At 34.5% G+C, this 25418-nt stretch overlaps 4 protein-coding genes across 4 annotated transcripts; 3 read left to right on the top strand and 1 right to left on the bottom strand.

The window, feature by feature from the left end:
- Window positions 1-1995: 1995 nt before the first annotated feature.
- Window positions 1996-3334, top strand: LOC107952642 (uncharacterized). The gene has a single exon (XM_016887834.2). It carries the CDS (start codon window positions 2710-2712, stop codon window positions 3094-3096), a length of 387 nt encoding a protein of 128 aa, XP_016743323.1. The 5' UTR covers window positions 1996-2709; the 3' UTR covers window positions 3097-3334.
- A 4817-nt stretch (window positions 3335-8151) lies between these two features.
- On the bottom strand, window positions 8152-12447 carry LOC107951992 (chaperone protein dnaJ 10). Its single transcript, XM_016887195.2, has 11 exons — window positions 12351-12447; window positions 12078-12242; window positions 11515-11574; window positions 11313-11395; window positions 10823-10976; window positions 10145-10274; window positions 9591-9749; window positions 9297-9475; window positions 9027-9107; window positions 8726-8869; window positions 8152-8357 (listed from the first exon to the last, which is right to left on the bottom strand). Exons 2-11 carry the CDS (start codon window positions 12162-12164, stop codon window positions 8277-8279), a joined length of 1158 nt encoding a protein of 385 aa, XP_016742684.2. The 5' UTR covers window positions 12165-12242; window positions 12351-12447; the 3' UTR covers window positions 8152-8276.
- A 194-nt stretch (window positions 12448-12641) lies between these two features.
- Window positions 12642-13592, top strand: LOC107951993 (urease accessory protein F). The gene has a single exon (XM_016887196.2). The coding sequence runs from the start codon at window positions 12642-12644 to the stop codon at window positions 13497-13499; it is 858 nt and encodes a 285-aa protein (XP_016742685.2). The 3' UTR covers window positions 13500-13592.
- A 1477-nt stretch (window positions 13593-15069) lies between these two features.
- Window positions 15070-18367, top strand: LOC107952445 (PHD finger protein MALE MEIOCYTE DEATH 1). The gene is made up of 3 exons (XM_041086013.1): window positions 15070-15510; window positions 16061-16304; window positions 16387-18367. The coding sequence occupies exons 1-3, from the start codon at window positions 15219-15221 to the stop codon at window positions 17951-17953; spliced, it is 2103 nt and encodes a 700-aa protein (XP_040941947.1). The 5' UTR covers window positions 15070-15218; the 3' UTR covers window positions 17954-18367.
- Window positions 18368-25418: the final 7051 nt, after the last annotated feature.

Below are 25418 nucleotides of genomic sequence, written 5' to 3'. Positions count from 1 at the left end.
CTAAACCTTAAACCTTGGACCATAAACCTTGAACCTTGGACCTTAGACCTTAGACCCCGAACCTTAGACACTGGACCATGGACTATGGACCCTAAATCCTAGACCTTGAACCTTGAGTCATGGATTCAAGGTTCAGGGTCGAGAGTTTAGGTTAAAAAATTTACCAAAATGATGTGTCAATGGCATGAAAAAAATACTAAAATGACATTAAATAATTGGTAAAAGATACAGGATGATGTGGCGCCTTTAATTCATATAATCCTTTCCCTTTATTTTTTCGTTTCGTTATCAATTTTTCAAAGGGGTAAAAATTGTGTAATATTTGCATCTATAATGAATTGAAATAACCCATTTCGGATGAAAAATAATAAAGTTATATATTGTTAAATTTGTATATAAGATTATCCTTAGAGTTAAGAAAGAATTTTTTTATTATAGTTACGTAATATTTTTTAATTTTGTGAACAATATATCGATAATATTATAATATATTTTATTAATTAAATAATTTAGTGATGTATATGAAATTACATAATTATATTAAATATGTGTTTAAGAGATAAAAAATATATGTGAGGTATAAAAAGTAATACAATTTGGTAATTTAATAATCTAAATAAATTATTTTTTTTTATGTTAAATTACTAAATCAAATTTTGAATGATTTTTTATACTCTTCATTTTCATTTTACAATCCATATTTAGTTCAATGGTAAAAGTTTGAACTTAATTTTCTGTTACAGAAAAATCATAAAGTCACTGAAGAATTTAAAGAATGTATTATATAATATTAACGAAGTGACAAAAAATAAAAAGTTACCGTCAAATAAAAAAATGTATTATATAATGTTAACAAAGGAATTTTTTATTTAAATTACAAAGGAATTTTTTATTTAAAATCAGGGTTAAATGGCATTTTATTGAGGAAATGTTACTGAAAATGGGTTTTTCCTCTGATTGGGTTAATGGTATCATGATATTTGTTTCTTTAGTATCTTACTCGATTGTGGTTAATGGGGTGGTGGGTGAGAAGTTTTTGTCAATTCGTGGCCTTTGGCAAAAGGATCCTTTGAGTCCTTATTTATTCCTTATTTTTGGGGAATGCCTTTATACCCTGTTACGTATGGCGGCGTTGCATGGTCAATTTGTGGGGCAAGGGTTGTGCTGGGTGCCCCTTGAATTACACACTTACTATTTTCTGATGACTGTCTCATTTTTGAGGAAGCTACAGCCATGGGAGCTGATTTGCTTAGGAGGATCTTGCAACTGTCTGCAAGATGTTCAGGTCAACTTATAAATTTTGCGAAGTCGAGTGTCGTTTTTAGAACAAATGTGGAAGAGGGGAATCGATCGAATGTTGGTCGTATTTTGGGAGTTATGTGTGCGGATAATTTAGAGAAGTATTTGAGTTTGCCACCTATAGTGGGGAGAAATAAGTAGAGGGCTTTTGCAGATTTGAGGGATAGAGTACGTGGTAGATTTCCTTCTTGGAGTGCATAGACTCTTTCAGTGGGGATAAGGAGGTTTTCATAAAGTCTGTTCTTCAAGCTTTACTGGCTTATGCAATGATGTGTTTTCTCTTGCCTAAGTCGTTTTGCAAAGAGATTGAGGCTTTAATGGCTCGTTTTTTATGGCAAAAGTTTGCTGAGAAAAGGGGCACTCACTGGTGCACGTGGTCTTCATTGTGTGAGTTGAAAGGAGATGGTGGGATAGGCTTTAGAAATTTATTGAAGTTTAAAATAGCTCTCCTTGCCAAACAGGGTTAGTGTCTATTAATGTGCCTAACTTTAGTAGGGTGAATATTCAAGGCCAAGTATTTCCTGATTACAGGGATTCTAAATGCGTCGTTGGGTTCAAATCCATCTTTGATCTGGCGAAGTATTTAGAGTGCACGTGGGCTTTTAGAGCTAGGTTTCATACGGAAGGTAGGCTCGGGTACAATGATTGTTTGGAATGATTTTTTGTTGTCAGGCCCTGTCCCATGTAAGATTTAGTCCCCTTAGGTGAGTAATATTTCATAGGTTTAGGATCTTATAATACAAGAATCAATGGTATGGAATTTGGAGCTGATTGATTTTGTGTTTTCCTTAGAGGAAGCCAACGTTATTAAAAGTATTCCCCTGTCAAGTTTTCCATAAGAGGATTGTGTTGTATGGGGTAGGGAACATTCGGGTTTATATAGTGTTCGCAGTGTTTATCGTTTGTTGCTAAGGCCTATACATTTGTGTCCGCTGGAAAGGAGGTTGTACAAGTAGATTTGGATGCTTTCTTGCCCTCCAAAAATTCGAATTGCTATGTGGAAATTTCTAAAACAATTTGTGCTTACTCGGTCCTGCGTATTTAACAAGAAAATTGTAAATGATCCTCTGTGTCCTAGATGCTATCAAGCTGCTGAAGATGTGAACCATGTCCTACGTTTTTGTGCTTTTGCAAAGGAAGTGTGGCTTGCTTTGAACTATGATAGCCTAGGAAATAATGACCAAATTGATTTTCTTGAGTGGTTATCATGGATGTTTGAGAAGTATTATGTCAATAGAAGAACTGAGATTGCAATTACGCTATGGGCTATATTGGTTGCCTTCTTTGCAAGTTGTTCGCTGGTCCCGGCCTCCGTCTTCGCTAATGAAGATTAATGTTGAAGCAAGTTTTTCCCTTCTACAAAAGAAAGCATGACTAGGGGTAATTATCGGGGACGAGCAGGGACAGATTATGGGGGCTTGTAGTCGACTTACCTGTCAAGTACCTACTGCTTTCGCAGTGGAAGCTTTAGCTGTGATTCATGGCTTACGATTTGCTTTTGAGCTGGGTTTCCAGTCGGTTATTTTGGAAGGTGATTCAAGGTTGGTAATCCATAAACTAGGAACAAGTTTGGAGGATTTTTCTGAAATTAGTGCATTAATCTGGGAGGTGAAGGAATTTTCGAAGCTATTTGAGGTTTGTCGCTGCATCTGCGCCGCGAGATTGGGAAACATGGCTGCACATGCAATGGCTCAGTATGGTTTAACAAGGAGGGAGGATCGTTTTTGGGTAGAGGAGACACCACTGTTGGTTGTTGCTGTCACCGATGAAGGCAGAAGACTGCTTGACCCACCCTAGTTCCGGCTGTGGGTGTTCTGTTTTGGGGAATTTATTCAATTGGTGTTTTCCCCAGTTTTTATCTTCAAGTGTTTGTTCATCATCATTCTCGTTTTCTTCACTTGATAGATAACGCTGGTTCAATCCTCCGTGTGGAGGTTCCTGTTTTTGCTTTCTGTTTTTTCCACTTTTCTCTTTGGATTTTGTTTGTTTTGTGGACTGTGTTTTTGTTTCAATAAAGTAACCGGCTTTGCATTCAAAAAAATAGGGTAAAATTTTTTAAAAAAATTCTGTTAATTTAGTAGTTTTAACTAGTAAATTATAAATTAATTTTAAAGAATTTTAGAAATCGATTGAAAAAAAAAGAAATTGTTTCTAAAAGCTAATAAAATTGTAGATATTGTTGTAAATATCTTATTAAGTTTCAAAATAAAATTAGATATCTCCTTCATTTATACTTCTTATGACTATAAATATAGACATTGGAAAATATTTCGATTGATTAATAAAATACACACTCTCTTTTGCTCTCTTATTCTCCTTGTTCTTTACTCTTTGTCTTTTATTTTATAACACGTTATCAACACAATTCTCTTTTATTTTATAATACGGTCACTCCAAATCTACTACTCAAGTTGTTGTCGATTGCCTTTTATAGCTATTGCAATTTCAGTCTTCAATTGAGGCCTGCACACTATGGATAATCATTAACGTCTTTAACCACTTAGATCTTTAGATATATTTTATTATGATTTATTTATTATATCATGTTTATTATAATTGGAGACTAATTATGACAACATAAGTAGATAAATTTTGATTTGAAACCCACGTATGTTTGCGATGATGATCATGAAATAAAGAATTTTTTGTGAGTTTATAAGTTCGTCCTAATAAATCTATTGCATTCTCTGAAGTGAACGCAAAAGAAAATATAAACTAATATTATTTCAATATTTGGTAGTATGAAATTAGTTGAAAGCTCCAGAATGTATAATATATTAATATATTATGATAGTTAATCCATTGGTTTTACAAGATATTTATAATGAATCTCATATTGAGATCGTAAATGAGGGAAAGATTATATTTCATATGAATAAAAAAGAGGATTGAATTATTGATTTATATTTATTACTCTTGTTATAAATTGAATTGATTGTAACTATCTTTGTGATTTTATTTTATCATCATCCCTCTTAAGGGGTTGAAATCAAAATATTTGATTGTGGTTGAAAACAAAATATTTGATTGTGCAATATTTATCTCAAGCTCGTTATGGTTGGATGCACTTGAAGTTACAAGTTTTTTTTTTTAAACTGTAAGTATAACTCTGCAGTATTCAGAATAAGTTCTTAATTAAAATTACGTGGAAAAATATTACTAACGAGAACTTGCAAGCGAGAAAACTTATGTATGAAAAGTCATTGGTTATATGCTTGTTGTACACCTAGAAAATAAGATCCACTCTCAAAGTTTGCTATTAATATATTTTTTGGATATTTGAAGTTTTTAACATATTCCCTAAAGTGAATATTGCATATAATTGTTTGAATACTTATATATGGATACAAAGTAAAAGAAATAACAGTAAAATTATCTATTTGTCACAATTTATATTGACATTATTAGTATAAATTGAAATGCATGTTAAAGTAAACTAGAAGTTTACTGATACAAATGCATTTACTACTTGGCGTGATTAGTTAGACTATCCTGAATTATATATGATGCTAAAATTAATTAAAAATTCATATAGACATTCATTAAAGAACTATTATTCATTAAAGAATTATTAAAGAACTAGAAGATTCTTTAATTTAAAGAATTCTTATTTGTTGCTTGTTCACAATGAAAATTTATTGTTAGAAACTCACTAGTTAAAGTTGAGGTTTAATGTTTTACATTTCTAAAATGAATATAGACTCATTCATCCACAATGTTGATGGTTTTGATATTATATGATTTTGATAGATGCATCTACAAAATAATCACATATGTGTTATCAACTTGCAACTTGTTGTTTGCAAGATTGCTTATTTAAATAATTAATTTCAGATTATGAAATTAAGACAATCCATCTTGCTAACATTAATGAGTTTATATCTCAGTATTTTATTGATTGAGTTTTTTGTAAAAGTTTGTTATTTATGCACATAATGGTTTAGGGAAAGTATTGATTGAACGCATTTGATTAATATCTAAACCATTACTTATAAGAACTAAACTTCCTATTTCAACATAAGATTATATTGATTTACGTGTTATATGCATCAAGTCAATAAGTTATAAATACTCCCCATTACAATTGATTTTTGGTCAAGAGCTAAATATTTCTCATCTTTGAATTTTTGTATGTGCGTATATATTCCAATTGTTCTAACACAACAAAAGATGAGTGAATACTCAAAGAAAGATGGGAATATATATTAATTATGAGTCTCCTTGTATTATTATATGTTTTAAATGTTTTGGAGATTCAATTATGATATGATTTGTGATTACTATTTTGATTTAATAGTTTTCCTAACATTAGGAGGATAGAAATAATAACTTGTAATGAGTTAGGGAGACAGTAATTTGAGCCAGAAGTTCAACAAGGATAACTTATTATAAGTTCCAAATATGAAAATTCTCATAAAAGAAAATAATAAATCTTGATGGTCACATAGTGAAGGCGGTGCTCCAGAAGAAACCCAAGACATAACTAATAAGTAAAACTTCAAAAAAGATTCAAGTACCTGAAATTGAAGATTAAAATAATGAAAATAAGATATCTCAATAAGTTATGTCAATTTGAGAAAATGTCTAATCGATAATAAAAGTGATCGACAATGGTTTTGCATGCAATATTATTGTTGAAATAATGAAATAAAAGGGGGATCTTGAATAATTATATTGAGAAATATAGATACGGAATAAATTGTTCAAAATAGAAAAACGCAACTTAAGTATAATTAAATTCATGGAGTTTTTGGACCAGTAGTCCAAATACCTAAATGTATAAAGCCGGTGAGGGTACAATGAAGTAGTTTTGCAAAAGCAGAATAAAAATATAAAGTTTTTCGCCAAACCCTAGCATTGATTATGAAATGATCTAAAATTCTTTTGTGGTGGGTGCAATAACCTTTAGATATATTATTAAACTAACCGTTTATAAAAGATTTAACTTGTGTCTAATTGTTGTTGTTACAACCTTTTATGAATCACTATATAGAAAAGTTTATAGTAAAGTTTAACAGAAGCATATTGAAATTATTGAGAAATTGTTCATTTATATGAATTGAAATAATTGAACATATGAGGTAAATTTGACTACATATGAGGTAAATTTAACTTAGTCAATAGTAGTTGAAAGAGGATTATAAAATGATCTAAAATACCTATTTGTATTTTTATAGAGGGATTATGATTAAAGTTTGTTATGATTATTGTTGAAACTTCTGAAAAGATCAAAATATTTTTCCCTCAAATTTTTCCCTCACTCATGACTTTCAAAAGAATATTGATATAAATACTTAAAATACGTTTAGATGGTCATTTGAAAAGCTAGTATTCAAGATTAAATAAATATAATATGAGATATTATGTAATGTTTTCATGAGAGAGAGTAAATACGCGCTGTACTCTTTTTCCCTTAACCAAGATTTTGTCCCATTGAGTTTTCTTGGTAAGGTTTTTAACGAGACAGTATATTAACAAGACACATTGTCTATTAATGGACATCCAAGGGGGAGTTTTATTAAGTGGATGTCCATAAAGATCAAAATAAGTTTTGATGCAATTTAAATTCTAATAGCTATTAGATAAGTTTTATAGAAGTATTGTAAATATTCCGATTGATCAATATGCTCTCTCTTTTAGTTCTTTAGTCTCTATCTCTTTTTTATTTTTAATTTTTATAACAAAGATAATGTTGATTGTACCATTACATATTTTTAAAAATAATTTACAAGTTTTCAAAGTTTTTTTGTAGTTTAAAGTGGATTTAATTTTTTCTATTTTAAATAAAAAGAATCAACCTTCTCTGACGAGGGTAATTACATACCCAATGAAACTCTAATGATAGTAAGGTTGAATAACCTTTCTTTTTTTTTTTCGTTAAAAGAATTTTAGAAATCGTCTCAAAAAATAATTATTATTATAAAGATTAGTTTCTAAAAAAATATTAAAATTGTAGCTGTAGTGTTGATTTTACTATTTCTTTAAATACTATTAAAAATTATATTTACATATTAAAATTTAATAAATTATTTGTTTAAAAAAATACGCTTTACCTGCTCAAAATTTGTTTAATTAAATATTAAAAAAAAAACTTAGACACGTACAAACAAAAGAAAAGAAATTTTACCTTGAGGTTTGTTTGCTTGGCTTGAGTGTGCAAAATTGATTTTGTTTTACTTGAAATGCTTTGGGGTTAAGTTTTTTAGTTAAAATTTTAAATTTTACAATAACCTATATCCATCCTTTTGTAGATCAGTATTTTAAATAAATATTTAAAATTAATTTAATGTAAAAAAATAAAAAAACAGATGTGCATGTTTATTATTATTATTATTATTAATTGAGATTTTAATTAAAATACGACTTTAGTGTGTTAAGATTTTATTAGAATTATATTAAGATAATTATAGTTGATTTTATTAATGATTTTTAAGAATTTTTATTATAATGATGAGTTAGTATTATTAGATAAAAATAAAAAGTTAACGTAAATATAAGGTATGTGTCTTATTATAGTAAATATATATGTGATTAAATACTAAAGTATTATTATTCAAATAATTACTGTTTTTTTTCTTAATTTATGAATCGCAAATAATAACTCTGATAATGTGATGGCAAAATCCAAAACTGAAATCATTCTTTTGGGTGGGATAATCATGTAGTGATTTAGTCTGCTATCTGGTTTCTTTATTTAACCAAAATTGCCATCCTAAAATCGTTATCATGATTGCATTCAGATGACAGGCATCGTTAGTAGTTTTAGAAAAAGAAAAATGTAGTGAAGTTGTCCGCTGAGTGTATTGATCCTTTGGATCATGAAAATAAACCAAAAAGTTTGACAGTCATCAGTCATCAACAAGGGTTTTATTAGTATTGCAACAAAACGAGTCTGGTTACTAAGACATCTTTTTTGGGGTAAGCAAATGGTAGTGCCTGCCAATGTCCAATAATGCTAATTTACATCTCTCATGCAATCATTTGCTTTTGAACACAATTTCATCATCATCCACATCAAAGGCTGGGTTGCAGAGGCATCTGAACAGTCTCCCAATGCCCTATCACAACAATTCACAACAACTCATAAATATCATACTGCATTTGATAACACACAAAAAATTTTGATCTTCAATTTCGGAGTAATCAGTAACGTGAACAATTCTGAGCTCCAAACAATCAATGAAAGTAATGTTTCAATAGCATTTGATAGATTTTTGTTTGTCAGTTCTAGGATACTCACCCCTTAAGAACCATGCCAATACCAGCAGCTCATATGCTATATTCATGCATGCATATATATATGTGTGCGTGTGTGTCTGTATCTGTGTGTGTATTATATCGTGTGCTATTATCATGTATCTGTGTCACATTTTGACAAAATCTCATGCGTTTTACGTATGTTAGGCCTGAAGGATTTCTAACATGCCTGAGTGAGAAAAGGAGTTCGATACGAAAGTGCTCCTGGCGACTCCTCTTCACTGCTGCTGTCAGAACTGCTTCCATCGTCATCATCATCCATTTCAGCAACATTTTTCCTCCTTGATGTTCCACCGTTTCGAGCTTCTTGTTCCTGGTGAAATAATGCTCCAAAGCGTAAATATCTTTTGATTTCTTACAAATGATTACACGTGATAGAATATACGAAGACTTCCCTGTTATGCATTCTTAGTATGTAAAGCTAAAGAATGCAGCAAATTACAAGGTAGCTAATTCAATGAATTTTGTACCTGAAATGTCTTCCCAAGAATTTTTAGAGCCAGAGCTCTAGCTTTGAGTTCCTCCTTCTTGACATTATTTTCCCGCAGCACCTGCAAAACCAATCATCATTCGTCAGAATGATAAGAAAATCCCTAAATTTTAAAACTACTATTGAAACAAGAATCATTTCCTAGCCTATAATTTCGCTAGACAAACTACAGGTGGCAAAGATATTCAGCTATATGAATTACTATAATATAAACCAAGTATCAAAGTCACTAAGATACAAAGAAACTCACCATTTGGCACACATGTACAAGAGTTACTTCAATATCCACGACATTCAATTTCCATAAAGAGCTCATCAGAGTTTCTTTATTTAAGCGTAAATGTGCTTCAACATCATTTTCAGCGCCACTACCATCCATTTTAAATTGCTTGCGCATATCTTCTTGAAGTTGCAGTAACTGAAAAGCACCTGGAGTTATATTTCTAACTGTATCAGTGGCAGAGAGAACTTCCTGAAACTACTGCTTTTGAAGAGTTGGAGGAGGAAACTCGGAAAGGGTGCTTATAGATTTACTATAACTTGCCTTTTGCTGCAGTGATCTGTGACTTCCAGAAATGTCCCTTGTGCCGGACCCATTCAGCCAAAAATGGTACACCAAGATAAATTGCCTTCTTTCCAAGCTCTTGGGATGCCTGTCTCGAGTATATGTAGCCAATGGTGTGTAATATATCAACCCCAAAAGCTGCAAATTCAAGCCAGTAGGGGTTACTAGCATCAAAGTTTACTGCAGAGAAGTACCAAAAGGCTAGTGCAATAATCTGCTGGTTTTAAATTCATTGAACCATACTGCCAGAGGATCATGACTTACAGCCTATACTTATTGCTATTTCTGTAAACGATGCTAAGAGCAGAGTATAATTTCATCCACTGCCATTTAAAGATGCATATTTTGCAAAATTCTTAACATAGAAAGATAACAGTATTTAAGATTCTGCAGGACAGACCCAAATAAGTAGTTTAACACCTAATTGGCACAGAAAAAGCCTCTAATTAACAGAACATGTCTATACGAGTAGAAAAGGAAAAAAAAAAAAAACAACAACAACAACCTGGAAATGCTAAAATAACTCAATTTACCAGTATCAGACAGCCGTCTGGCTTCAGATTCTGCATGCTGTATGAATCCATCTTTATCACCTCGGACATATTGATTAAGGGAATCTCTTAACGATTTTGCTAACTTTTCTTCTCTTTCTTTCTGAACAGCCTGCATGCAAGGTCGCACAAAAAAAACTGCTCTTATAAATTATAGAAAATTTGCTTGAAGAACTAAAAATAACCTGCTTATCTATAACACTGAGGAGTTTAATCAGTTTTGGTCATGTCAACTACCAAGCATGATTCACAAAATCTCAGTTCAGATGTATGGGAGCAATTGAGTCATTACAATTTTTCTCTTTGTGGCATAAAACTTATGTTTTCAGAATCTTAAAGTAGCCTTCTCTGTAAATATTTCTGATTGTTAAGTTGAAGTTTAAGAAACCAAAGTTTATCCCAATGGAGTTCTCTATAATATTCCATCCAACCTTTTCCTTGTAAGAATATCAGGTAAGTCCCTAACTTAGAATAAAGGCCATTATTTAATAGCTAAGTACTACCATTATTACAGACTAGGGCTACCACTATTTGGCGAATGATGAAAATTCATGTTGCAGTTGCCACACATTCATCTGATTTGATGTATGATAAGAATTGACCTTTCACTTCTACAGAATGAAAAGTTCAGGCATTAGTTTAACATGGGAGCACACTTGCCTTCAACTTATCGTTCAGTTTTTCAGGATTGTCTGTTTCATTGGCTAGTTCTGAAGAAGCCATTGATGCAGCAGCAGCATGTCCTATGTAGTCCTCAAATAATTCACTTCCAAAGAGAAGAGCAAAGACTGCTGTTGGATCAAGCATGGTGTCCCTGAGAACCAAAATGGTGTCCTCAAATAATTAGGAGACTTGGACTTTCTTTAGAAAGAATAGAATTTGTTTGGATGCTCAACAAAATATTGCAAAATTTAAAATAGTTACAAGGTTAAAATAGTAAACTTAGTCATAGATTAAGCATTTTCTGGTGTCCAGGATTTAATTGGTTGACTGATCTTTAGTAGATAACACTGGCTTTCTAAGAAAGGAATACAAAATAAAGCTATCTAAGAGCTTTGTAATTAAGCATCTGGAGCTTAAAACCAACTATCAATTTGCATACCATGTCATCCTAAACGTGTATGATCAACACTGAATGTGAATGTCGTACCTAGATATGCTGTATTTTCCATTTCTGTCATAAGCATCTCTTTGAACAGGATCACTCAGAATTTGATAAGCTTCACCTAGTACCTGGAAAAATGAAGATTGTCAATACATTAATTATCCCTTTCATTAACTAGCTGGACATGTAGGATAAAATAACTTCGGTGGAAAAGAAACCAAATCAGCAACAAAATTAGTATACATACCTGAAATCTCTCAGCAGCATGAGGGTCATTGGGATTTTTGTCCGGATGAACTTGCCTTGCCTGTACCGGGCATAGCATCTATTTATAAAATTCTTGACTACTATATAGTTAATGAAAAGTTTGTGTTTATGTTAAAAAGGCATGAAGCAGTTTACTTAAACCTCTCTGGTCCAGTCATCATCTAACAATCAAAATTTCATTCACCTTTCAACATTCAATCCTCCCTTAACAATCTCTACCTCTCCCATATGGCACATGTTCTATTAGTCCATCAAAATCTAGCTTCAAAATATATTGAAAAGACAAAAGGAAAATGAAGAAAGGAGAAAAAGAGAACAGAATATGCATGATCATCAAAGAGGATCAAGATTCCATAAATACATAAGAAAGTACAACAGTAGATAATTAAGTATAAACAAATGAAATTTCCTATTTGATCATGCCATAGAAACTAAAGCTTATTCTGGTGAGAATTGAGATATATAAGAGAAATAAATTATTCAACCATTAAAAATATAAACCAATTACCAACAAAAGAAAAAAAAAATCCCAAAAGTCCAAACCTTAAGGTAATAAGCTTTTCTAATCTCTTCTACGGAAGCTGATGGACTAACACCTAGAACATCATAGTACTCAGTTTCCTTCACCATTTTTCTTGATCTTAGTCTCAATGGTGAGTACAAGGCCCCAGTTTCTTGGAGGACAGAGTTGCAAAGCTTGGGATATTACTGTTAAAGAGAAGAGGAAAAAGAATAAGAAAGAAGAAAGGAAAAAAGGGGGGGGAGTGTGAATGAAAGAGGTGGGCAAAGTTCTTGATGGCCACGAGCTTATCTTGCCTTTCCAGTTCTTCACAGTAATAAACAAATACTAAAAACTGCTTTTAGCGGGAGCAAAGCAGTATTTTAACTGTCAGTGTAGTGATGCTTATCATATGAAAAATGCTTACTGGATTGCTTTTTAAGTAATCAGAGCTGTTAGTGGGCTCGGGTTTGATCTTTGCTGGACCATCCCAAACCAAAAATAGTGACATGTGATGCTTATCTTGCGGAAAGGCACGGGCCTTGTTTACTCATTTGGGTCAATGAAGAGCATTGCAGAGGAAAAAATAAACTAAATTACCAAATGACATGCCATTGCCAGCCTCACCAATCTTCACCATACATGCCCATTTCTCAAAAAAAAAAAAAAAAAAAAAAAAAATTTCCCAGAAGATTGATTCCCTGGAAGGGGGATTATTGGTGTGTTTTGTAATGGATCAAGATTTGGTTGAAACAGAGAAAAGAAGGAAGAGAGAAATAAATATAGACCCTGGTTTGCAGTGGAGCCAATGGCAACTCCTTGATTCGATTCTTCCTACAGGTGGGTTTGCTCATTCCTTTGGTCTTGAGGCAGCAATTCAGGCACGTTTAGTCTCAGGCCCTGATGATCTCCAAAATTTTGTCATACATTTGTTAGAGAATACTGGGAGTTTACTCCTCCCTTTTGTTTACTCCGCAACTATGAACCCTACTTTAGACAACTGCCAGAAACTTGACAGAATCTTGGATGCAACTTTAAGCAATGAAGTCGGTCGAAAGGCATCAGTTTCACAAGGGTCTTCTCTCATGCGAGTGGCTGCCTCTGTTTTCACGGAACTTCCATCACTTAAATCTATGAGAGATGTTTGTATTGGTTCTGGCGTTGTGTCTTTCCACCATGCTCCTGTCTTCGGGATCATCTGTGGACTTCTAGGGATGGACAGTGGAACCAGTCAAAGAGCTTATATTTTTATGACTATGAGAGATGTGATTTCAGCTGCTACAAGGTTGAATTTAGTTGGACCTTTGGGTGCTGCGGTGTTGCAGCATCGGGTTGCTTCTGTTGCTGAATCTATGGTCAAGAAATGGATGGACCGTTCGGTTGAGGATGCTTGCCAAACGGCTCCTCTACTTGATACCATTCAAGGTTGCCATACCTACTTGTTTTCGAGGTTGTTCTGTTCTTAACCTTGTACCTTTGGGTGTAAACTTTTGAATTTCTGCATGAAATTGAGTGTTATTTTGATACAGGAAAATGATTACAGCATATTATTAATTGAATCCCTGGAATTTTTGTGGCCAGTGTACAATTCTGTGAAAAAAAGAAGACAGATGAGTCAACTCTACATAAGAAACTGAACATCACAAATAATTTGCCTGATATTGACCCTGAATGAAACTAATGCTTACACATCAGTCCATTGTCAATGTTGAAAGTTATTAGGATCTTCTTAATTCTTTTCCATTAGAACTGATGGAGAAATAAAAATTATACAGATTATCCCATAATCCATACCCATTAGCTGTAGGTTGTGGGAGGCCCCAAAGAAAGGTAATTATACTTCCTTGCATAAAAGTCAGAGAAAGATGGCCCATCATCATGGCTCGAAGTCAATATAAAACATCATCTGTTCCTGCTTTTAGCATCAAAATTGTAGCCCTTTAGGCGCTTGAGAATTGAATAATACACTTTATCAGCTTGCTTTCTGCCTCAGTTGCATGGGATATATCTTTCTATTGGAGTGGTGCATGATGACTAGTTTGAGACATCAAACTTCTACTGCCTTTCCACAAATAAATAAAATAAATCAGCAGTTTGGTACTAAATGCATGCTCATTGAGTGATAAAATGCCCCTACAAAACAGGAATCAACCTTCATAATGGTCTTCTTGCAACAAGTTTGATGATGATTTGTCATTCTCAAAGCACTTATTATAGCCGTGCAAGCTCAACTGTCTCCGCTATATCAGCAACAATATATACAACTAATATTTGCCTAAAATGTCTTGGATGCATGGAGAATACATGCAGCATAGAGCTCTCACAGGGATTTGCAACCATTTGGGAGCAAAATGGGTTAAGAACAATGCAATGACTTGCACAAGTGGATGCACATTCGGTTCTAGAGTTATTTCTTCAAAATTCCGAAACGGCTGCCCCCCAATACCCCCTATCTCATCTGATGCAATCATTAGAACACCATTATTCGTCTTAAACTTTGCCGTCCTGTTTCACTTATGTTGATCTTCATCCTGATATAATATTTGACAATTCCATGGTACGCAAGCACAACCTGCAGTGTTGTGGGAGATGCTAGGTGTTTGTCCGCATTGAGCAGCCCTATATGGAATGGAATATGGATTTACAACTTGTAGATTGATTCTAAAGCAAAAGAAAACAATTAAAACTTGCTTCAGGCAGGTATAGCGGGTTCCTTTGGTGGGGTACCAAGAAGTTCCATCACCAGGGAGAGCAATACTAAAAAAGCGTTGTCATACACATACACATACACATACACATACACATACACATACACACAGACACACATATATATATATAATTAATCTTTAATATAAATAATTAAAAAATATTTTTTATTTTAAAAGGCAAAATATGTGGGGGAAAAGGGTTTTCTTTATTGGGTCCTGAGTTGTTAGATAGACCTTGAACAGTATAGTCCAAATTATAAGACAAATGGGCTTCTTTTGTTTTCATTTCTTAACGAAGTCGACTCAAATTTTGAGCGGGGAAAGTCCCCAGTCTTAACGAACTGACTGCAAACTTCAGTCAGTTACTGGCAAACCCCATAAAAGTACAAGTAGAAGATTTCTTCAGCTTTCTCATACTCTACAGAAGAAGGAGGAGGAGAAACGAAAGACCCCCCAAAGGCATTGCTTCATTCAACAATGTCGATCCCAATCCTAGAGACGTGCAGGAAAAGAAAGAGAAGGCCAAAGTTATTTGGGTTACATTCATTTGCAGAACCTGGTTGCCCAATAAACCCCACCGGTCCCTTCCGAGATAACATCCGTATTTTCCTTAAACAATGTGCTGAGCCCGAAGATTACTGTGCCAAAGGTATGCCCCTTTGGTGCACCCTTCTTGTTCGTGACAAGAGCTGCGTCGTCCCTCTTTACACCATTGAAGAGGGTGTTAACCACTCTTTAAACCCTTTCTGTGATCACTGCAGGTGTACAGGTTTGCCCCTTTTTTCAGGTTTTTAATGTTTCTTCCCTAAATGGGGTTTTCTTGTTTCTTTATATGATTCAGGTTTTGGGGTTTTTACTTGTTGAATTTTCGATTTCTTGTTTATCTTTCAGTTGGATAGTTTGCAATTTTGTTTATCTAAAGATAGCTTGAAACTTGTAGTAAACAAGAAGTTTTAATCAAGAATGGAACTGCTAGATAAAATAGAAAAAGACTAGCTTTTCTGAAATCTTTTCCATGAGAGCAAAAGGTGAGTTTTATAACTTGTTATTTGCTTTTGATAGATCAATGCATGAAAAGATAAATCTCTTGATTCCTCACCTTTTCTGATTGTTCAAGTGTAGTTAGCATGAGAAACCAACTTTATGCCAATCAATCCCACCAACGTTTCGATTTTCCTTTTGGAATTTCCTAGTGTCTGCAAAATTTTCCCGTCATCTGTGTCTCTAATTTGATTAAATTATTCTTAGTTTGAGGCCAATGCCGTGCTCTTCTAGTAAGGAACTGATATTTATTGTTCCTGCTGTTCGTTTTCTTTAAGGTTGGGGCAACCATTTAGTTTCCAAGAGGAAGTATCATGTGGTAATACCAAATGATCGAGACTGGAATAAGCCTTTAGAGGATAATGTATTAAACATCCATTCCCATCTCTTACATGGGTTGATTCACTGTAATGGATTTGGTCATCTACTCTGCATCAACGGAATTGAAGGTGGTTCTAAGTATCTCTATGGCAGAGAAATCATGGATCTCTGGGATCGTATTTGTGAAATTCTTAAGGCTCGGTAAAACTTCAAAAGTGTTAGCTTCAAATTAGCCTAGTAAACATTTAAGGATGCGACTTCATGACCATTTCATGCTTTTCAGGAAAATCTCAGTGGAGGATGCATCGAAGAAGCACGGTATGGATCTACGTTTGCTTCATGGAGTCGCGTATGGACATACATGGTTTGGACGTTGGGGTTACAAGTTCTGCCGTGGAAGCTATGGTGTTTCAGAGGAAAATTATGATAGAGCAATTGAAATACTCAGCTCCCAGAAACTTGACAAAATCATTCAAGATTTCAGTGACAGGGAGCAAAGCAGACAAATCAAGTGCATGGTTCAGCATTATAGAGATCTTAGTGAGAGCCAGTTGGTCACAATCCGAGATCTTTTCAAGTTTATGCTCACTATCAAATCTCGTAGTGCATTGCAGAAGAAATTAGTAGCAGCTACTGCTTCTCCTTCAGCTTCTGTACAGAAAAATTCCATCAGAATATCATTCCATAAGAAGGACAATTCGAAGGAAAAATATTTGAGATGCAAGAGGTTTACTAGTGTCATAGCTCATATGGATAGCAGATGGCCCGCAAAAAGGCTAGAATTTGCAGCAGAGGTGATTGTAGATGCTTTGAAGCAACATAAATCTGAGGTCGGTCATGGTGGGATGACAAGGCAGGATCTAAGAGATGCAGCTCGGATGCATATTGGTGATACGGGTTTGCTGGATTACGTATTGAAATCAATGAACAATGTAATCGTTGGATGTCACATTGTGCGTCGTGGAATTAACTCAGCTCGGGTTTTAGAATACACAATTGACGACGTAGACAATCCAGTTAAGGACCTTAAGTTGTTAGAAGCAACAGAGGAAATACATCAAAAACCTCTACCAGAACTTTTGCCTGCTCCTGCTCCTGTCCCTGGAACTGATGTTTATAATGATGTGGTGTATTTGTATAATAACACACTATTGAACTATCCAGAATCAGAATTGCTGGAACTTGCCACCCAGGCAGTTCTAGATAGCAAACACTTCGTGAAGGATCGGCCATTTAGAGATGAAGATGACCAGTTGTTGAGATTCTTTTGCCAAGTCATGCCAGGTTTGTTTGATGCAGAGAATATGGCAACTGAGACATCACCTGCTGGTGAACTTGTCATGGTTCCATTACATGCCACAGTTTTTGACCTAAAACAAGCTGCTGAAAAAGCATTGAGGGATACTTATTGTATTATGGATAAGTTTGTGGTGACAGAGGTCGACAACCTAGGTGAAATGGAAGATAGGGATGTACTGTTTGGAGCACTTGAGTCAGGTGCAGAAATTCTGGTCAGAGGGAGTGGAATAGATTTGGACAGTAATCTGAAGCATGAAGGCGGTGCGGACAATTGGATTGTCAGATGTGAATGTGGGGCTCGAGATGATGATGGGGAGAGGATGATAGCATGTGACATTTGTGAGGTGTGGCAGCACACACGCTGCTGTGGCATAGAGGACTCTGAGGCTGTGCCACCATTGTTTGTGTGCCCAGGGTGCTGCACTTCTTTTGGACCACCTATGACCAACTCTCCCCTAGAATTTCAGTGTTCTGATGATCTGCTATTGGACTCGGCCACTATGTATGGGATGGACTACGAGTATGACAACTGCATTGGGCTACTACAATGATCATGGAGTGTTAGCCAAGGACTAAATGATCTTTCGCAGCAGCTCGTTGTGAGTGATCTCCATAACATGGTGATTCATCAGGGTGGCATCTTATGAAGTTTCACCTTGTCATACACTAGCATAGATAGGAATAGCGCAGAGTTGAACAGTTTTGATTGATTCATCATAGTCAAAGATACTAATCTGCTTGTTGGCTTACACTAGACAGGGCGTTCAAATACTTTTCAACAACTGAAACAAGAATAAACCGGCAGAAGTCTTGGGCAACAGCTTGTTGTACCATCTCATGAGCCATGGGAAACGGCTACTGTTCATTTGCCCTTTTGGTTGGGCAGTAGAGATAAGTAAAACTCATGTAACGAATTCAATTCTTTTGACTTCTGAAGATTCTTTATAGCAAATTGTATTGTGCAAGCCTCCACCTTTATGCCCTTCATTCTTTGTTTCTATCTGGCTATGGATATTGGTCTTTTATGGCCATATCATCCATAAACATTATTATATCCAAAAGATCGTTCAACACAAGGATCAATCCCCTATCAAAATAAAGAGTCAACTTCTATGCCGAACAGCTCCCCTGCAGGTATAGGTTCAGTCTTTTTAATATAAGCGAAAAGCATTTACATAGGCTTTTTCTGCAAATCATTGAGTTGTGCAGATGAATCAATCATTTTCATCATAAACAGTTTCTCCATTTATGAACGCTTCTTCAGTTTTATTCATACCCTCTTCTCGAAACAAAATAATGGAACTGCACACGATGTTTTGTGGAAACAGTTATATATCTAAAAGTTTTTATTAATCAGAATACTAAAAATACATTTAAACTATTAAAACAAGTTTCGTTCAAGGTAACAGGGTTTGACTTCTTTCCATCTAAATATTTTAAATTTACATTATATTTCCCCTCTTAACTCAAATGAATCGGTTGTATGATATTTCCCTAGAGTGGAGGATATTTTCGAACCCACGTTCTTAAGTTGTTGCTACAACAACGATGCCAATTAAATTTAGACTCAATCGACTTTTAATTGGCAATTTTAGATATTACATGATTGCATGTCATTAAAGAAAATCTTGAAATTTGTTTTAGATACCCATATGAAACTCTAAACTATTCAAAATATGACCCTTTGTTTTACCATAAAGAAAGTTTGTAAAAAGATTAACATGCTAAATTTGAATTGTCATGCTGTCTGTAACATTCCACCTGATGAAACCATAGTGTTTGAGCGTTGTTTATAGAAATAAAGTATGTAGAGTAAGTTCTGAATGAGTATGGTATTAAATCTAGACAAGTATAAGAAATCTATGGATGTGCCTTCAGGTGAAGTTTGTGTTAGGCGAGCTCAGTGGTTTGGCAGACTCTCTTGTAAAGTATACACCACCCTAGTGGTTAGACGAATACGTTGAATCCTTTATGTTAAGCTTTTAGAGTTAAGTCCTTACTGTTAAGTCCTCAATTTGGAGGAACCTATTATTATTTTATTATTTTGATTGAACGATTTAGTTAGCCTGATGAAAACTAGTTAAAATGGGACAAGATGGGACAAGTTACTGTAGATGTCAGGATATACATTTAAGATGAGAGAGAAAGTTTTTAGTCACAAGTACTGAAGGAAGGGTAGTGGGGTAGTTTAGCATGCCCATTAGGTTTACCTTTCGTGTATTTCTGTATAAAGTGAGCCTTAACATCCTAAGCAAGTTTATGCTTTCTTTGGCCACCATATTTTTCTTCCTAGTTCTTTCTGCATTTTTCTCTCAAAAACCCTAGATTTAAGGCTTGTTGGAAGAGTTAGGTTAGCTATACTTAGCCAACTCTATCATTGTTAGCACTTAGTAAAAATCGATGAAACTCAGGTTATTTCACGGTTGCTTACAAAGCGTTAGGGTTTCATGTTTTAAGGTTAGTTTTAATTGTAAGGAACGAAATATTCAGATTCTGAGTTTCCTGTTAATGTTCTTGATAACTTGCATAGTTTTTTGTTAAAACGATCTAAAAAGGTTAACTTTTTATATTATAGTTCAAGATACTCACGAAAACTCTCGAGATAAGGCAAAGGTCATGTTGTGTAACCTAGGTGCACTTTATTGGTGGGTTCTTTCTTACTCCATGTGTCTGTATGCTTTCGTTTATATTTGATTTAAGGTAAGTATACCCATCTTGTGAAAATGAAATGTTTGTGCAAGTGAGGAAAAAGTTGTTGTTAATAGTCTGTTTTGGCATGTCTGTGTGAAAGATGTAAGGGCCTTTCTTTGTGTTAAGTCATTATCCCTTTTTTTTTCTTTTGAAATGAACCATATGGTCTAAAATGTAACACCCCTCATCCATATCCGACGCTAGGAGAGGGTTCGCAGTGCTACCTGCCTTAAACTCAACGAACTGAATAAAACTGGACCGTGAAATCTCAAACAATTTAAAAACTTCTCTTTTCACAAGCAATCTATCTCGTATGCGAGCTTTTGAGGCCCAAAACATAGATCCTGGGTGATTTGGAACCCAAACGGGACCTTATGAAAAACTTAGAAAATTTCATGCATCAAGGCTCCACATGCCCGTGTGGGTATAGAACGCACGACCGTGTGCTAGGGACATGCCCATGTCCTGAACCCATGTCTAAAAACCTGGGCATTCTGCCAAATCTATATGGCCCAAGCACACACCCATTGCCCTATAACCGTGTCCTTCACATGACCGATACACACGGACGTATCTCTTATGCATGTGCTACAAGCATGCATACTGACTTTATGTGTGACACCCCTAATTTGACCCTAGTTGGGAAGTGGTTTCGGGACCACTAAACCGAGTCATAAAAATAATTAACCGTCATAATTGATGCTCATTATATGTACATGTGCATGTGTGAAAATTTCATGTTTGAATTTTGTTAATTGTAAGTGAATTTTATCAAATAGGACTTATGTGAGAAAATTTAGAAATGTGCTAGGCAATTGCAAAGTGGCCTATTAATGCATATTGTGAAAATGATGGGTTTGCATGTCAATTTACCCAAATTAAGGCATAGTGGCCGGCCATGCTATGAGTGGAAACATGTCACAAACATGTTATGTTAGTGATGGATGTTAGGAACAATAAAATAAGGAGTATGGGATACAAAATATATGCCTTTTATATTAATAAACTAAATGTTAAATGAATAAATAATATGAAATATGAACATATATTAAAAGAAATGGGTGATAAAAACAAAGTTGGTTCATCTTTTTCTTCTTCTCCATTGCCGTGAGTAGAAAAGAGAAAGAAGGGAAAAAAAAAAGCTTGAGACACATTTGGCCATTAGCATAGATTGATTCTAAGGTATGAGTTTATGTCATTTTTTTTGAAAACTTGTGAAATTGAGTTTGTATCTTAGTTCTATCTTAAACCATGAGTTATTCTCTTAGATTTTTTTTATGGAAGCATGTACGGTTTTGTATAGAAAATCCTATGTTTGAAATTTGTTGTTAGAAAAGGGATTAAGAGTACTTAATAGACTCCATGAGGTTAAATTTCATATGAATAGGAAATTGTGAACTTAATTTATGAGCTAGATGCAATCCCTTATAAACCGCACGTTGAATTTCGATTTTGGTCAAAGAATGTGTATTCGGCCAAGTTCTTGATGAGTTAAATTTGATTGCTTGAAGCTTTAATTTGTAATTAGTCATTAGGTGAGTTTTAAACTTGTCAAAGTTGATAAATTGGGGGTTTAAATGGCTTGTTTATATTGTTAAGTTGGTTATGGTGATTTCATCAAATGATGGTTATTAATGATTTTGATAAATTGACCAAAGTGTAATGATAAGTGTGAATTATATTTGACACGTTGCTCATGATTTTGTTGATTCGGTTATGTCATGTATTTAATGGTGGTGGTATAATGTTTGTGCATTATATGCTAAAATGACTTTAGGCTAAAGTGGTTATTGTGTAACTATTTATATATTTTTATTATGATAGCCGAATGTAACATAAATAAGGATGTGAATAAATTGTAGTTTTAGAGGTTGTTAATGAAGACATGAGTGTGGAAGCATTCGGTCAAAGAAGAATGGTTGTATGAAAGTAAGATTATAAATGTAGTAGTGCCTTGTAAAGTGCGTAAATTACATGACTTTGATAAGTGTTGCTTGTGTTTTGAGACTTATCAATGTTTTTTTAAATGTGCTGAATGTGATTTTTTTTGAATAATAGAGATGTGATAAGTTGAATTTGTTTAATTAAGCTCAAGGACAAAAAGGGGCACAAATTTCGGATAAGGGAAAGAGAAAGTAGCTGAATAGTCGATTCGTGATAATTCGATAACATCCGAGGTAAGTTTTAAGTGATTAAACGTTGAGTAAATTCAATTATAATAGGACATGATGAGTTGATTTAATAAGATATGATGTGGCCATGATATGTTCTAAGCTCAAATGGTAAGTTCTTAAGTGTTTGAGCTTGGGAATTTAAGGGTAATTTGAAATAGTCTGCTTAGGACAGCAGCAGTAACGTGACTTTAGAAAATCACCATAAATTTATGGATTTGAATTAGAGGCTGAATGAGACATGAAATTAAAGCTTAATGAGTCTAGTTTCTTATAAAAGAAACCGTGAAAGCAAAGGAATTTCTGATAATGAGATACTTAAAGTTGTGTGAGACAGCGCAGAATGACACTGTAATCCTCTGTTCTGTATTTAGAAAATCATTATAAATTGTACAAAAATGGTTATAAGATAAAATTTATATGCTTAGACTCCTTAATGAGTCTAGTTTCAAATGAAATCAAATAAAAACATTTTGAATTCTGTAAAATGAGAAATTTGATTCGTAGTGAAGAGTGGTCAGATTAGTCAAACAGTGAAACAGGAGAAACTTTAAGAAAAATCTGGTATTGATTGGCCAAACCTAAAATTCTGGAAATTTTATGGATGGAAGATATACAAGTCTACATTCAGGAAAAATTAACGGAAAGTGATTTGGAGTTTTGTGGCTCCAGTTATAAATAATTTAGTGACTATTGCTCAGGAAAAACAGCTTGTGCTGAATTTGAGATTGTGTTGTAAACCTTGATAAACTTGTTTTAGTTGCTCATAAGCTATTGATTAAACCCATACGTGAATTCTAAATTGTGATATTGGAAAATGATAGATGTAGATTCAGCCAAGACAGTATGTATACGTGAAAGTATATGTGGTATGTGAAGTATATTTGGATAATTGTGATGTGAATACATGAAAATCTATATTTTGATTTAGGATTCTATGTGATGGATGTGAACATGCATATATGAGATAAGGCCTAATGGCCGATGTGATGAATGCGAAAGTGATAAGGCCTAATAGCCGATGTGATGAATGTGAAAGTGTATACATGTGATAAGGCCTAATGGCCGATGTGATGAATGTGAAAGTGTATATATGTGATAAGGCCTAATAGCCGATGTGATGAATGTGAAAGTGTATATATGTGACAGGGCCGAGTGGCCAACGTGATGGATGTGAAAGTGTATAAATGTGATAAGTCCCGAAGGGCATTTGTGTCAGTACTATATCCGGGTTAAAACCCCGCAGGCTTTATGCGAGAATATTATCACTAATTAATGTCCGTAAGCTTCGTGCTCGTACTATATCCGAGCTCTAAAGACCCGATGACTACGTGTGGGGATTTTGTCCAGGTAAGACCCGATGACTACGTGTGGGGATTTTGTCCGGGTAAGACCCGATAACTTCGTGTGGAGATTATGTCCGGGTAAGACTTCGTAATAAGAATTGCTTATAAATATATTCAATGCGAAAGGTTAAATAGGTATGTACTCCAAGTTTATATGTGAGCTTGATTTGCACTAAATCATAAGGTAGTTATGTGACGCATACGAGAGCAATCTATGAGACTATTCCTATGATTATGTGACATCGGATCAGAGTGAGAGGTTATGTGAAATCATACGATATATCTATGTCACATGAGCTCACTTTTATGTGAAAGTTTATCTGCCTATTGTATATGATGAGATGTGCATATTTGGTAAAGGGATGGTATGCCCGAAGGAAGAGTGAAATAAAAATACGAACAACTATGTTATAATTTGATTGTTATCTGTTGACACTGCTTAAAACTTACTAAGCATTGTAATGCTTACTCCGTTTACTCTGTTTCATCTGTTTTATAGATCTCATTGCGAAGCTACAGGCTCGGGGATCGTCAGCAACTAGTCACACTATCATTATCCACTGTTTGGTACTGCTATGTTTTGGATTATCTTATGGCATGTATAAAATAGACTAGTGGCGGAAGAATATTTTGGTTAATGTATATAGCCATGCGAAAATGGCTTATATATGTTTGAGCATAATGTTATAATCATTTGGTATGGAATGGTTAATCACTATCATAATTTGTGCTATTTATGCTAAAAGGGCTAGTTGAATCATGGAAACTATGAAATAGGTAAAGTCTACCTTAAAGGCAGATGCTGGCAGCAGCAGTGATGTAGATTTGGAAAATCACTAAAAATAGTAGGATTGCAATTAAATAATGAATAAATTATGTAAATGAACCTTGATGAATCTATTTTCATAGGAAAGTAACGAAATGATCATATGGATAGTATGTTAAGAGATATTCAGGTTCTCGTGAGATAGGGCCAGAACGGTTTCTGGATTCCCTGTTCCGACTTTGGAAATTCATTATAAATTAACCAGAGATAATTAGGAGTCATGCTATATATGTATAGATTCCTCTCGGAGTATAGTTTCTATAGAAACAAACGACATCAGTATTGAAGCTCTGTGTAGGGAGATATCCAAGTCGTAATGCGCAAAGGTCAGTGTAGTCGATCCCTGTAACATGGGAGACTTTGACTAATAAACTGTACTAATTGGCCCGACCAAAAATTCTAGAAAAATATGTAGATGGGCATATGAGTCTAGTTTCAGGGAAAAATTACGAAACTGATTTTCGAGTTGTGAAACTCAAGATATGATTTTTAAGGTGACAGTGTCACAGTTAGCCAACTGCCTGGAAATTTTTAAAATGGACTGCGATAGTAAGCGAATTTAGTCTGTGAACCCCTCGTGTCCGACTCCGGCAACGGTCTCGGGTACGGGGTGTTACATTATGACACGGCCTGGGAACACGCCTGTGTGGCCTACCCGTGTATGAAAATGACTTGAAAGTTTTAAGTGTAGGGGACGACGGCCATGACACATACCCATGGGTGTGAGCCGTGTGTCACACACGGCCTAGACACACTCCCGTGTGTCTTACCCGTGTGGACAAACTAGGCTATTTTCCAAGCCATTTTGTCACCCATTTTGTACAACCTACACAAGATCATGTCAATATACAAATTTCACCGCAAAAGACACCAATTCATTCAAAGAAAGAACATTATATGCATTCATCAAAATGAATAATAGCCATTATTCCAGGCCTAATCAAAATGAAGGGCTTTTATCTTAAACCAAAATACATGAACA

The sequence above is a fragment of the Gossypium hirsutum genome, chromosome A02 (genome assembly GCF_007990345.1).
Source record: "Gossypium hirsutum isolate 1008001.06 chromosome A02, Gossypium_hirsutum_v2.1, whole genome shotgun sequence".
NCBI lineage: Eukaryota > Viridiplantae > Streptophyta > Magnoliopsida > Malvales > Malvaceae > Gossypium > Gossypium hirsutum.
This window is presented reverse-complemented; position numbering and strand designations above follow the sequence as displayed.

Excerpts from the sequence above, each read along its gene's own strand:
- LOC107952445 (XM_041086013.1), top strand. The coding sequence starts at position 15,219 with ATGTCGATCCCAATCCTAGAGACGTGCAGGAAAAGAAAGAGAAGGCCA. Across the intron at positions 15,511-16,060 it reads TGATCACTGCAGGTGTACAG|GTTGGGGCAACCATTTAGTT; the intron begins GTTTGCCCCTTT and ends GTTTTCTTTAAG. Across the intron at positions 16,305-16,386 it reads TGTGAAATTCTTAAGGCTCG|GAAAATCTCAGTGGAGGATG; the intron begins GTAAAACTTCAA and ends CATGCTTTTCAG.
- LOC107951992 (XM_016887195.2), bottom strand. The coding sequence starts at position 12,164 with ATGGTGAAGGAAACTGAGTACTATGATGTTCTAGGTGTTAGTCCATCA. Across the intron at positions 9,108-9,296 it reads TTGTACATGTGTGCCAAATG|GTGCTGCGGGAAAATAATGT; the intron begins GTGAGTTTCTTT and ends TTGGTTTTGCAG. Across the intron at positions 8,358-8,725 it reads GAACTCCTTTTCTCACTCAG|GGCATTGGGAGACTGTTCAG; the intron begins GCATGTTAGAAA and ends TTGTTGTGATAG.
- LOC107951993 (XM_016887196.2), top strand. The coding sequence starts at position 12,642 with ATGCCATTGCCAGCCTCACCAATCTTCACCATACATGCCCATTTCTCA.
- LOC107952642 (XM_016887834.2), top strand. The coding sequence starts at position 2,710 with ATGGGGGCTTGTAGTCGACTTACCTGTCAAGTACCTACTGCTTTCGCA.